At 39.5% G+C, this 14550-nt stretch overlaps 1 protein-coding gene and 1 long non-coding RNA gene across 6 annotated transcripts in view; one reads left to right on the top strand and one right to left on the bottom strand.

Annotated features, from left to right (window-relative positions):
• The window catches only part of LOC105015476, an 82093-nt gene that overhangs the window by 16374 nt on the left and 51169 nt on the right, over positions 1–14550 (top strand). For all 4 annotated transcript variants that reach the window (XR_004576458.1, XR_004576459.1, XR_828373.4 and 1 more), the window contains one exon: positions 8386–8443. This is a non-coding gene — a long non-coding RNA (uncharacterized LOC105015476). The remainder of the gene's footprint in view (positions 1–8385; positions 8444–14550) is intronic.
• The window catches only part of insyn1 (inhibitory synaptic factor 1), a 62513-nt gene continuing 51080 nt past the window's right edge, over positions 3118–14550 (bottom strand). For both annotated transcript variants that reach the window (XM_010878653.4, XM_010878660.5), the window contains exon 3: positions 3118–4427. In XM_010878653.4, the coding sequence (XP_010876955.1) occupies positions 3594–4427 (834 nt within the window). In that variant the 3' untranslated portion in view covers positions 3118–3593. The remainder of the gene's footprint in view (positions 4428–14550) is intronic.

Genomic DNA, 14550 nt, shown 5'->3' with positions numbered 1-14550 from the left:
TAGATTATTATAGTATGGCTTGCATGCGTGCGTTCATGCAGTTTTCAGAGTCTCTTTGTTTGCTGTCTGATGATATAAATGGGCCTGGGAATGCACAGTTTGATTTGCTTTTCCCTATAGTCACTACAATCGTGGTTGTCTGTCAGCTTTCTTAGATCACTGTTAAAACAAATCTCCCATTTTTAACGGAGCAATGTTGTCAATAACTGTGCAGTCACTGATTATATTGTTCAACTGCCATATCAAGTGAGCTTGAAGATGTAGGGAGTAATTGCACATTAGATAATGCTTCTGAAAATCATCTTGGAGTGATGAGATTTAAGATTCGGTAATAATTTATTTTTAGGCAGGGCTGGTATCAGGAAGGAAGCAGTCATCAGGAGTCTGTGGTCAGATAAGCCCAAATCCGCTACCAACAGCTCACTAATCAGGCAATATTTGTAAACAATCACAGCCCTCTTTTTTGTTTGAATTATTACACACCCTGCAAATCACCAGCTGAGGGCGACCATTTTGAATAAATTCTCTAATCTATTCGGATGATAATGCTCTCAAATTTCATCGTAACTGTAATTTAAAGTAGCATAGATCACACTCTGGCCCGTTTAAATTTCCATAGAGTTCAACAATATATTTACAAATGAACTAAATATGAGGTAAATATGTTTTCAATATCCATGTTTATGTGTTTCTGTATTTTGTCCCACATGCACAGCCACACACACACACACGCACGCGCACACACAGTATTGCCATAATTCATAACATTCACTAACCATCACCACAGAACAACTTCACTGCTTGTCCAGCCAGTTGTGTTGGCACCAGTGTTTCTTCAGCCTTTTGGATGCTTCCCCAGTTTGTCCTAGTCAAGGCTAGGGACAATGAGATGCTCTATTACAGATGAATAATGAGCCTATTGGAAGAGACACATTGCTAATGATTTGTCCAAAGAGATATACTTTATGAAAGACAATAAGTTCAAATTCCCTTCCTATGTATTTAATTTGCTGTGTCTGTAAAGTCTTCAATATAACAATACAGTTTGTTGAGGTCTGAATAACGCTTTTCCTGCATCCTTCTGTAGCTTTGTTTATAAATGCTAATGAGTGAGATAACCATGTTGGTCTTCCATCAAGTAGTGAAATGGCAACCAATGCTGTGGGGAGTCATCTATTGATCTCTGTTCAATGCATCTTTCTCAGTCATGCAGACTGTTTCCTGGCTTAACAGAGCAAGACGGAACGAGAATGTGAGTGAAAGCGTGCCATAAAGACAAATACATCCCTGGTACTAATCATCATTGAAACACGATTCCATCCTCTTCATTTTCTCTCATTATCACATTTGAAATGATCATTGCACCGATAAAAGAGTCTCCTTTCATTTTTCACTCTGCAGCAAGAGGTCTGTATGGATTTGAAATGTATCTCTGCCTAAAAGAGAGAATAACCATAGGGAGAAACTGATGCACTCTAGCTCAACTCAGTCCCTGACTGAGAAATGTTTTTGCATTGCATTATGCAAATACAATTTTTTGACCTTTACCTTGCAGTCACTCATAAAGCATTCTCAGCTGATTCACCAAATACAGGGAGGGCACTTGTTTCCCATATAATGAGTTAATGCATAATTATTTTAATTGACTTAATGTCAGTTAGTGAAATACAATGGATGCTTTTAAATAGCATGGTATTGTCTCCATTATCTTTGATTATTACCCTGCATTACACATAGTCTGTTAAGAGTGGCAAACTCAAGTTTGTACCAGCAAGGGAAAGATGTGAAAGCTAAAGGCATGCCCAGGTTTTTCCTAGCAGGGGACCACAGTATACACTATACTTTACAAAGTAAAATATTCACTAAACATGCATTGTTTAGTGTGTTTAACCAAATCCATTAACCACATATGGTAAAAAAAAATGCATTTAAAATATATTGTTTTTATGGTTTGTGAAATATAAAATTAGCCAAATTACATATAGTTTTTTATTCATTTTGAAATATATTTTAATGCATGACATACATTTGTAAATGTATTTGGAACACACGTTTTAGAAAACACAATTTGGCAATTATTGTATATTTCACGGGACATAATTCAGATGTTCACATATACTTTTTTTGGTATGGGATAGAAAGATATTGCAAAGTAAAGTGTGTGATATTGACTGTATATAATGTTTAGCAAAGAAGTTGCCTTTCAAAGAGTCAAACTCAAATTGTGTGTTCTCTTCTGTAATCTAACTTGGAGAGTATCGCAACCTATTGACAGTAATGGATCTGTATCAAGAGATTTCTGGCTGTCCTTAGAGACATAAATTACCCAGTGATTAGAGGCTACCTTTTTTTCAGACCCTAGAATAACAATCTAGCACCACATTGTTGTTTTCATGTCAGCCCTTTACCCTGTTGTGCGTTCTCATATGGGTTCTTTGTCCAACATCTCCCTGCACCCCACTATATCTTAACATTGCTCTCGCCCTCTCTTTCTGCCACCTACTATTTAACTTCCTCCACAAATTTCTTAAATGCCAGTCTCTTTCTTGAAGGCTTTGTCTCACCATCTGTCCATGTCTGCCACTAAAAGCTGAGGAAATAGAGAGAGGTCTGACTGAGTTTTTGTTGTGGACTCCCAGGAGCAGGGGTTTACCCGCTCAGCAGTGAGACCTCTAACAGCACTCTCTCCATAGGCCCTATTGATAAGCACTGCTATTGGCATAATCCCTGTGTATAAAATGCTGCTCTATTGAGTCCAAATCCCTACTGGTATACAGAATGGAGAGACATAACCTTTTGCATCTTAGCTTTGTGCACTTCTATTCAAGTCATCACCCATAACAACCTTGCTCCCTTGCAGAGAGGAACGGATAGATAAAGTGGAAATGTCACAATGTGGAGTTGAAGTTCAGCCTCTCACAAAAAGACCAGTTTCTGCAGTAGACCAAGAGATCAATTATTAAAATGATTTATAAAACCAAGGGCAGGTCAAACTGTGTAACTCTGGGCCTTTACTCAGGTGTGATGACATCCAAGAGAGAAGGCTTGACTTGTGCATTAAGATACACTCCCCTTGATAGACCACGACAGCCCCTTGACATTTGAAATAATTGGAAGATGGAAAAAGACAATGTTTATACAGATTCTCAGTGTACAGAATGTGCATCATTTTCTTAAAGAACAAGCATTATATTTTCTTGTGTATAAGGAGAGAAATAACCTCTCTATACTTTTCGATTTGAGAACAATTTCAACTTCCTAGAAAAAAGATTGCTTTAGTAATCTCAATAAGTGTTGCAAATTATTATAAATAGGGAATCCATTCGGTACTTTTCAATAGTAGGCAGTAGCCTTTTGGTCCTTCGATATCCTTTATCCATTGCCATAAGCAACCGCCATTATCATTTCATCTTTATTTCCCTGAGCCTCAGAATGACTGTAGGTAGTCAAGTAATTTCCCATATATCATTTCTTTATTTAGTAATTAATTAATTTATTAATTGATTTGTGTATTAATCTATGATCTATGTATTTAATATTAAATAGCACACAGTCCTTCTTCAGTAGTTCTGCTTTTGTAAAGTTACTGTTTCTCAGTGGTCCTTTGTTTTCTGTTTGGCTGGAATATAGGGCAGTACAGTTTGAGTGCTCTTGTCTGAGACAGTCTGTGTGCTGCTATTGCGTAGCAGTTTTTTCCGGCAGCTCGCAGGGTTGAGGAGACCCTTTCTGGGGAGCATGTGTGTCCCTGCCGCCAACTTCACAGGAGACGAGACATGGCAAGGGTCTAGACAGTTATGGAGGACGGAGTACTCAGAGGAGGTGAGCGGGGGTGTGGGCGAGCCGGCCTGACTAGGACTGGGCTCGCTGTCATCGGTGTCCGGGGTCGCACATCCGCCTCGCTCCTCCTCGCCCTCCTCCTCGTCATCGTCGTCACAGCACAGAGCGTGGTACAGGATCTTGTCACTGAAGCGCACTCTCTCTCTGGTGCCGGACGTGCGGGACGTCTTGTGGCTGTGCGTGGAGCTGGAGGCCTCTTCACTGGCACTGGATGAGTCTGGTGTGACAACGAGAGGTCCGTTGGGGATGGGCAGTCCCCCGTTCATCTGGGAGTAGGCTGAGGCGGTGGTAGGGGGCGGGGTCGGGGTCTGGGTCTGGGTGGGAATGCAACCGCGGCCCACCCCCAGCCCTGCGTCCCCGGGCTGCTCTGACGGCGCCGCTTTGCGGGAGGCATTTGCTGCAGAGGCTTCCAGGTAGCTGCAGAACTCCCAGCTGTCCGAGAGCACATCGTGGTTTAGGAAGTCCAGCCTGAACGCCTCTCCCAGGCCTCTTTCACTACTGGACGTGCTGCTCGCCGTAGCCACTGTCCAGTCATCCGGCTCCAGGTCCAAGTCAAAGTCTGATGTTAGCTTGTCGATCTGACCCACCACCTGGGAAAGTACAGAAAGGGTAGAGCATGTGATTAGAAGATATGAAGACCATTTTCCAAAGGAGATGAACATTATCAGACATCTGATAAGATATCGAAATATGCATTTACTGCATACAAGAGCAACGAAATCTTAATATGGTCTGATGTCATTAGAAAGCTAATGTTTTTCTGGAATCCTGGGCTGCAGTCCAATAATGAAGTAGACAGCCCTTGGACATAGACTCTCAGCCCTTGGACATAGACTCTCAGCCTTGTCTCATTGGACTGGACATGTCAGTGGACTTGGCCAAAAAAGGGAGTGTGTTGATCGGGTCTTGGCTGGCATCAGACAAATACAGTGTTTGTGTTGATTAAAATGACCTGCTTGTGGCCACCACAATGGACACATTTGACTACATTTTGCACTGAATTGTAGGTGATATCAACCCTGCAAGGACCGGACTTCAGACGATAATCAGAAGGCATCCAGTTTTGACTGGGAATCCCCTGAGGGAAAAAAATGGATAGCGTAAGGGCTTCGGGTACAAAAACGTTGGGATAGGACCGTAGCACCAGATTTCGTAGCTATTGATTGAGATTTCTGAATGTGTAGATTTCCCCTCTGAGCCCTGGAGTAGCTACTCAGTATTCAACCACTCCATGACATGGCTGCAATTTGTACATGTAATGAGAGTTTTTACCAACCTTTCCAACTTTTTCAAATTAATTAAAAATTTTATTATTTTTTTATTATATAATCTCACATTGTCACACAAAATGCTGTTCATTTTTTCCCAGTGTGATATGCAGTCTGCGTCTTATGGGTGCTACAGTATGCCAGTTGAAAATCACTTATAAATCTGCATGTCAGAAAGCTCAAAGTGTCAATACTGTAACTTTTAGCCCTGACTAACAACATGGTGGAAAAATACTCTCTCCTAAAATCAGTAACCAATAGTAACCACAAACATTAAGCCCTCTATCTGTAAACACTAATCTAACACTCCTGCAGTCCAAAACAACTGTCATAAATGTTAATGCGGAGCTGCGAACCAGTGGTAAAACTCCTGGTTCGATACAGATATTCACTTCCCACCCTCTTATTTCTACTGACAATAATAAAATACAGAGATTGAGTGTCCAGTGAAGTGCTAGTTTTTGACAATGGTAGCTAAACACAGAAATGTGGGTGCAAGTGCCATGGCGTCAGTCGATTTTTAAACCCTTTGGTTGGACGTTAAGGGAATGATTAGTGCCTGGCTGGAGTGTTTGATAACACTGCAGGCCTTCATCAAGCACTGTTCAGGATGGATGTCCTGAATGGTTGGGAGCCTGGCCCCAGTGATATACAGGGCCATCTTATATTCCCGCTGTAGAGCATTGAGGTCGTTTGCAGTGTAGTTCCAATACCAGGCCATGAAGCAGACGGTTAGGATGCTCTCAAGGGTGCAGTGGTAGTATGTTGAAAGGACCGAGTGAAGGGACATTAAACAGCTTGCTTAACAACCAACAGAGAGGAAGAGGCCCCGCTTGGTATAAGCATGACTTTTGCAACACCACAGTTGTGGGTTTGATTACCACAGGGGGCCAGCAAGAAAAGGCAGGAAAATGTATGAACTCACCACTGTAATTTGCTCTGGATAAGAGCATCTGCTAAATTATGTAAATGTTCCATGCCACTGTAGGGGGCTAGACAAGTTTGTAAATGCAGGAATACCTTTGAGCTGTGTATTACTAAGGCAGGCTGAGGCCAATAGTATCTACAGTTATCATCCACATGTATCTGTATGTGCCATAGTTACATAGCAACAGTCAGGGGAGTGCTGGAGAATACTTTACATTCCAGAGTTAACCGCACTCTCATCAAGAAATTATATTATGTAAAATAATACAATACAAGCGCATTAACACACACTAGATATGTGTGTTGCCAGGGAATTACTGCACCCCTCAGCACTGTGAAGGCATAAGGACAAACCGCTGTGGTGTGCGGTAAAGGACTGTATGACAGACATTTCCAGGGAGTTACCGCACACCACATGGAGAGGATCTAACTTAATGTCCTTTTACCTGCTAACAAGCTACAATGTCAACAAAGTGACGCAGAGATTCAGCAGCTGAAATGAGAACTAGCTTTAGCTAGTAATGCAATTATTCTAATCAACAAATGCTCTTCATTCACTTTTAAAGTGTTTTTTGCATGATATTTTACCTACCTTTTGTTCCTTTTAACATAACCATCAAACAGAACTTACCCACCTTCTCCTTTTACTACTTTAACCCTCCCAGACAGCCACAGTAGCAGAGCAAATAGTCTGCAACTTGTGTAGTATTTCATGGGTTGACTAGCATTCACAATTAACTGTCTCACTTAATGTTATCTAGTAAGCATGCTGACACAGACAGCAACCTACTTGCTACAAAGTTACAAGCAACAACCAACCAAACCAAAATTGGATACATTGTACCACCCTGTTTCCCAAAAAATAGTGATGGTGCATAAAATGCAAATAGAAACAGAATGCAGTGATAAGCATATCATTCATCCCTACATTTAACTGAAAATAGCACAAAGAAAGCATGTTGAAAATGAGAAATGTTATTGTTTTTGGAAAAATGGGATGCCAGCAACATGTTTCAAAAAAAGTTGGGACATGTTTACCACTGTGTTGCATCACCTTTAATTTTAACAATACTCTGTAAGCATTTGGAAACTGAGAAGACCAGTTGCTGTAGTTCTGAAAGTGAAATGTTTCCCCATTCTTGCTTGATAATGCTTTCAGCTGCTCAACAGTTTGGGGTCTCCTTTGTCATATTTTTGGTTTCATAATGCACCAAATATTTTCAATGGATGACAGGTCTGGACTGCAGGCAGGCCAGTTTAGCACCCAGAGTTTTTTACTACAGTCATGTTGTTGTAATACATGCAGAATGTGGTTTGACATTGTCTTACTGAAATAAGCAAGCTCTTCCCTGAAAAATATGTAATCTGGATGGCAGCATATGTTGCTCCAAAATCTGTATATATTGTTTAGCATTAATGGTGCCTTCACAGATGTGCAAGTCACCCATGCTATGTGCACTAATGCATCCCCAAATCATCACGGATGCTGGCTTTTGAACTGTGCACGGATAACAAACTGGATGGTCCCTCTCCTCTTTAGTCAGGAGGACTGAAGTGTTACTGAGCATCCACGATTCCCAAAAATCATTTCAAATTTTGATTTGTCAGACCACAAGCCAGATTTCCACTTCCACCTCAGTCCATCTAAAATGAGCTTGAGCCCAGAGATAGCAGCTGCGTTTCTAGATCTTGTTTATATATGGTTTATTTTTTGCATGGTCGATTTTTTACTTATATTTGTGGATGCAGCGGCATACATTACTGTGTTCACAGACAATAGTTTTTGGAAGTGTTCCTGAGCCCATGCAGTGATTTCCACTACAGAATCTTGTCTATTTTTAATACAGTGCCGCCTGAGGGCCCGAAGATCACGGCCATCCAATATTGGTTTTCAGCCTTGTCCCTTGCGTGCAGAAATTTCTCAGGATTTTCAGAATCTTTTAATAATATTATGTACCATAGATTGAGATTCTTAAACTCTTTACAATTTTACGCTGTGAAACGTTATTTTTTAATTGTTGCACTATTTGCCTGTGCAGTCTTTGGTGAAGCCCTCCCCATCTTTAATTCTGAAGGACTCATCCTCTCTGGGATGCTCTTTTTATTCTCAATCATGTTACTGACTTGTTGCCAATTAACAAGTCAGTAACATGTTCAACTAGGCATTTTTTTTGCATTACACAACTTTTCCAGTGTTTTGTTGTTTGAAACATTGCCGGCATCAAATTGGAGTGAGCATATATTTTTCAAAAATCAATAACATTTGTCATTTAATATGTTGTCTTTTTTACTATAAATATAGGATTTAAATGATTTGCACATCATTGTCTTCTGTTTTTCTGATTTTACACAGCGTCCCCACCTTCTGGAAACGCGGTTGTACATGCAGGGCTTTTTTGCTGCATCTTTTGGTGAGTGACATGATAACAATTGCTGGGGTCTATCTGTTCTTTGACTTAGTGTTTTCAGCTACGTTTCAGTTATCCTCCTGAATTAAATGATTAGTGTAAAGTAGCTGTTTGTCCATGAGTAATCATTCATCATAGCCAGGGACATTGCTAGGGTTATTGTAGGGGGGCTTACATAAATAAATCAATATATCAGTCAATATTTTCTCTGAGATATATTTTTTTCATCAGCCTTTCCATCATATCTAAACTTCTTACAAATGGCATAGAAATTGTATAGAATTGTGTTCATTTGGCAGCATGTTCTTTTGAGTTTCATGCTACGAACGTAACTCTCTCATCTAAAGCCAGCTGTCTGTAAATAATAGCTAACGTTTCTAGTGGTTGGGGAAGTATATCCTCTCAAGTTCAAAATGTAATAGCAGTGGAAAGCAATGGTACTTTATTTTTTTTTGCTAATCAATATAAACTTTCAACTAGCCCTCCACCGTTTTTATAGAAATGTAGGGAGGTAAAAAAAATAAAATATCATAAAAATGTCATGTATGGAAATTGTTTAGACAAGTTGCAGTCGTGCACGACGTCATGTAATATCAAAGTGATCAGTCCTTTTTTTCTTTACCGGAAGGCAAGAAAGCAAGCTACAACTTTTTAGTAGACACTTCAGAGAAGACTATGATCTGTCATTTGTAATACAAATAAAACTGATTAATGTAATTAAACCAAATAGTAAGGTGGACAAACATTGGGGACAATGGCCGATAATAGGGGGTCGTATTTTTTTATAGGGGGTCGTATTATTTTTAAACAACTACTGAACATATTAATTTCCCATTAATGACATGATAGCTGACATTTGTATGTCACTAATAATCATCAGGAACACAGTTGCAAAACTGTTTGTGTTTCACAGATTCATGTTTGTTTGGATTTGAAGTTAACATATAGCAACATATTATGTTCAGAGGAAGGGAGATCCAGTTGTTAAATGTTTATTTTTTTAATTGTGATAATTTTTTTAATGACTTTATTCTGAGATGAATGGGCTAATGACTAAATATGTTTCAGTCATTGAAATTATTCACAATGATTCAGAGAAATCTTGTGCAGAAACAGAAAAAAACTGTTTATGTTCATTTACTATAAACTATAGTTAACAAAAGTATTTTAGCTACATAGTTCAGCCGTTCTTGTGACATTTGTTGGTGTTGGATGGATGAAGACCGTGGACTATTTAGATCGAATTTAAGTTATATTAGGTCAATGTCTAACACAAACTATGTGACAGTTATACTTTTAGCCAACCTTGACCAAAAATAACTTACACCCATTGTTACTCTAAAAATACATGATGAAAAGATGTTTTGGGGAGCATGCCCAGACCCCCCAAAACGAGCCTCCCCATCCATGATTTTCAAGTGACGTCCCTGATCATAGCTAACCAGTTGGTCATGAAGTCATAACAAAAAGCGTTTAGATAGCTATTGTCATGTACTGGCACTTCATACAGGCTGGTATGTTAGGAAATGGCTATGACTACTTAAATCCTGTTGCTAGCGATCATGTCCACCTAAAACAGTGGTTTTGGGATTAATTGACTTTTGCAGTAACTTCTAACTAGAGTAACAGTCTGTTATGTTTTAGTTTTTGAGTGACAATGCCAGACCAGGCTGCATGCTAAATTAAGCCCAAATCATGCTTGACTTTTAGCTATGGTAAACTATCAGTGTAGTATATCAACCTGGCTTTGCAAAATCAACCTCAATACTCCTTATCAGCAACCCCTCATGCTTTAGGAGTGTTTACGCTCTCATGATGGAAAGCACTTGAGCCCAATACACCATTGATTTTGTTGATTTGCTGATGACACATACAATTCAAGCCTCGAACACTTGACATTTGAGCACCTTAATCAGTACAATGCACACTCGTAAGCAAGCTATTGTAAAATGGAAATTATTTATGTTGCTTGAAACCTCAGTGATACATCCCAAACTGTTAAACAAAAACTGTTGTGTTTTAAAACTCAGTTTTTCTCAGGACATGTGGAATTGGAAAATAACTGTTGTTTAATAGCTGATTGAATAGTATTACCTCAACCTTTAGATTTGATGCTACATGATCGCTTTTTCCCACCTCTATAATTTGTATTATTTGCCTCTGTGCTTCAGCTGCTCATTGTGACATCAAATGAGCAGTATCAGACCAACTATCCCCTGTCTGGAAGGATTAAACCCCTAACTCATCCTTTCAGCACAATGACTTTAAAGGAGCAATTAACAGTCCCAAAGACCTGACAACACAAACACCCTGATTAAAACCCAGTATCATTCAGCTGAGGTGCTAACTGATTGCTCTGGTGATTTCTAGTCCAAACATCCAGTTGGTATCAAAGAGCTTCATAATCTCATGTCAGGACTGGATCTCAGATTTATTTACTAAATAAAACAAAATAACAGCGCTTTGAATTGCTAACTTTTCCCAGATGGAGGACACAAAAGCACTCATAGGGACAACAAAATCTTTGGCTGTCCCTTTTTTGGTTCCACATTTCTACCTGGACCCAAACAGTTAAATCAGGAACAAACAAGAAACCAGGCAAGCCTAGTTCAGCCAGCCCACAATAAAAAGTTTTACCCTCTCAAGATTCGAACACGGGTCGACCAAGTGAAAGGAATTTTCAATAACTACTACACCGCGGAGCTACACATTCGGCAGCTGTCAGTATAGCTTCTTGTGTTTATCTTGAACAAATCCTGTTTCACCACTAGCTGTTTTAACAGTTAATTGGCCATTTGTGAATAACATTGATACAGTTAAACTTACTAACGTTTCTTACTAAGTCAACCTCCGTCGTTTTAACAGCATATTAGACAGTAATAGGCTTTACCATTATCTACTAACTTACTGGAATAGTCATAAGAATTGAGCAATTGCTAGCGAGTCTGCCAAAGCTATTTCATTTCATGGCATAAGAACGTATTTCTTTCTTTCATGGCATAACAACATTTTTCATACAATAATAATACACTAACCATCAATAAATGTGACAATAACTAACTTTTTCATTTAGTGAAAAGACAAGAGAATCCTGGAATCAACCAGAAATAATAAATAAATGACGTTGCCTTCAATAGATTTGAAATTAGGTCCTCCACATGAGAGGCACTGTCCTTAACCACTACCCCACAGTATTTCAGGTTTCAGCAGTTGCTAGACTCCATTGAGGATTGTGTTAAACTGACTAACATTTCTTATTACGTTTACCTCCACCATAGCTTCAATGGACTGTATTGCTTTTGCCACTGGCCGTTTTAACAGCTTATTAGCCAGTAATAGGCTTATTAGTATCTACTAACTTTCTAGAAATAATCAGAAGAATTAAGCAATTGCTAGAGAGACTGTAGATTTTTCCATGCCAGAAACAGTCGCAATATAACCGTATACAGTTTCAATTAAGGCTAACGTAACTACTGTATGTTGTAGCTAACAAATATGTTTGTCTATCCTGACCCAAAACGCATGCACGGATGTGTACTTTAAAAATCCACCAGAAACAGTCCTAATATGACCGTAAACTGTATGGCGTCACATCAGTCTCACAAGTCACAGGGAGGTTCGAAAAGGCACAGGTGAATTTTGAGAAGTTGCGGAGAAATTCCACGCAACGATATCTGTGCCCTCACATTGTTTATACTCTCGCGCGACTGGTCCTTCACTCATGCGGCTAGTGTTTCTGCTATCTCAACGTCACATTCTGCTCTCTCCTTATCAAAGTGGCACAAGCGTGTGCGTGGGTTTTGAGACTGATGTGATCCCATGAAACTGCCAGCAAAGTTTTCATCTATACGGAATAATTCATAATGAGTACTTGGCTTCCCCTGCGAGGAGATACGATAACGTAGTGGTTAGATAACGTAGTGGTTAGAGAACCGCACCTGCGAACTCGGGAGTTTGCAGGTGCGGTGCGGTTCTCTAACCACTACGTTATTTAACAAGGTATACTCACTCAGTCAGTCAGTCACTCAATAAGAGACTATCGCTCTTCTTGGCCGACTCCGCTTACGCGGTGCGGCAAAAACTGTTCTCCCATAAATGGCAGATCACCAGGGCCATGAACAGAGCCCAGGGTGTGGTCTCCACTTTCGTCTTACATGTGTTTTAGCATGTGTGATAACACATCATTGGTTCTGACAGACCCAAGCAAGAACTCCAAAACCCACACCCCAAAAATTTGTGATCTGATATTCCTGATCAACTTTAGGCCACTAATAACAGCGGCTGCACACAATCTGGCCTAGAACCTTGCATCCCGTCCCTGTGACTGTGGTTAAACAAAGTGGCAAAGTGTATAACCCATTTGTTTGTGAGTAAAATGTCAATGGCGTCCGGCCTGTGAGATGTATGTCCAATCATGAATGTTAAAAAAAAAATCATAACCAAGGAGTATTCAACCAGGGGTACGGGGCCCACCGGGGGGCTCATTTAAGTATTTATTTAAAACTAATAATAACCAATCATTGTAAATTATTTTTGTTTATTACATGTGGCTTAACCTTAACTTCCTGAATTGTGTAGAGAAGGTCGAGCGGAAAGGGATTTGTATTTCTGAAATTAAAATATCAAATACCAAATTAATGAGGAAGGGAAGTTTGTTCAGAGTTAATGTTGGTTTCAAGGAGGGAGAGGGAGAAAATGTTTTTTATAATCTCCTAATGTAATATTGAAAACAATTTCTGTGCAAAAATGTACTTTACGGTGGTCAGAAAGGAAGAAGATCCTGCTTTCAAAGTTGACGGTCCGAAACGTCATATTTGGTCAAAACAACACATTGCCTTTGAACAGAAGAAGCTCATACCAACCATAAAGCTTAAACGTGGAAGTATTATTGTTTGGGACCGCTTTGATGCCTCAGGGCCAACTTGTCATTGTCAACCATTAATTCCATATTGTATGAGAGAATGTTTGAGGAGAATGTGAAGCTATCTGACGGAAAGCTGAAGCTGAACTGAACATAATCAAAACCACACAAGGAAAAATACAACAGAATGGCTCAATAAGATAAAATGGAGAGTTACTGAATGAAATGGCCAAGTCAAAGCTCAGACCTCAATCCTAGCAAAATGCTTTGGGGGGACTTGAAGGGGGCAATGCATACAAGAGGCCTTCAAATATGACTCAGAATAACACAGCAAAACTCTAAAGAAGAGTGGGCAAAAATTCCCCCAGTCGATGTAAGAGATTGATAGATACAAGAGAAGGCTACATTAAGTTATGTCAAGCAAAGGCGGCAACACCAGCTACTGAAGCTGTGGGTGTAAATTTTTTCTGTCGATTTTTCATTAATTAACGATTGCAAAGTACAATCTGTCAGAATAATTTAAGTTATGTTACCTTTATTTGTCAATAGTTTTGAAATGAAGATTACATATTATGTCCAAATATGACACAACAAAACAAGTCAACATTCCAGAGGGTGTACTTACCTACTCACATTACTGTATGTGAGTGCTTTCTAAAAACTGTGGAAAACTGTTGACACAAATTAATTATTTCAGATTTATAATTGCCGGATTTCATACAGTATCCTATTGTACAAACACTGGTAAAAATGTATTTTGTGCTGTTTAATGAATTTCATAACAAGGAACATAATAATGAATAATCTGGAAACAATTTATTTTATTTTGGAATGCCGAGGTAGAACTTGACTTGTAATTGTCCATTTACTAACCCCCCAAATCATATTCTACACACAGGCTATTGTGGGGTAATGAATTCAACCATCTGCATTTAAACTACTCTTCAAACACTCCTTTTTCTGTTACAGTCATTCCTTTTTGTATAGCATGTGATAATATAATGGTGTTGCACTGTTGATAAACACATTGTCAGATTTGTGTATGGTGTGGCCGGCATTTATGGCATGCCCTGTGAAATGTGTGGGTGTGCCAGGCACAGCCGTGCAGCATTGCATGCCACAGGAACTCCAGTACCTGGGTTATGTTTTCCTCTATTGGCAGCACAGCCCTGTGGGAGAAAAGCTTCTGTGGGGGCAGAAAGCAGTGAGCTAAATGGGTACACCAACATGTCTGTTGAATGATTTGCAG

The sequence above is a fragment of the Esox lucius genome, chromosome 2 (genome assembly GCF_011004845.1).
Source record: "Esox lucius isolate fEsoLuc1 chromosome 2, fEsoLuc1.pri, whole genome shotgun sequence".
NCBI classification, from domain to species: domain Eukaryota; kingdom Metazoa; phylum Chordata; class Actinopteri; order Esociformes; family Esocidae; genus Esox; species Esox lucius.
Note: the sequence above shows the minus strand (reverse complement) of the source record. Positions and strands in the feature narration are given on the sequence as shown.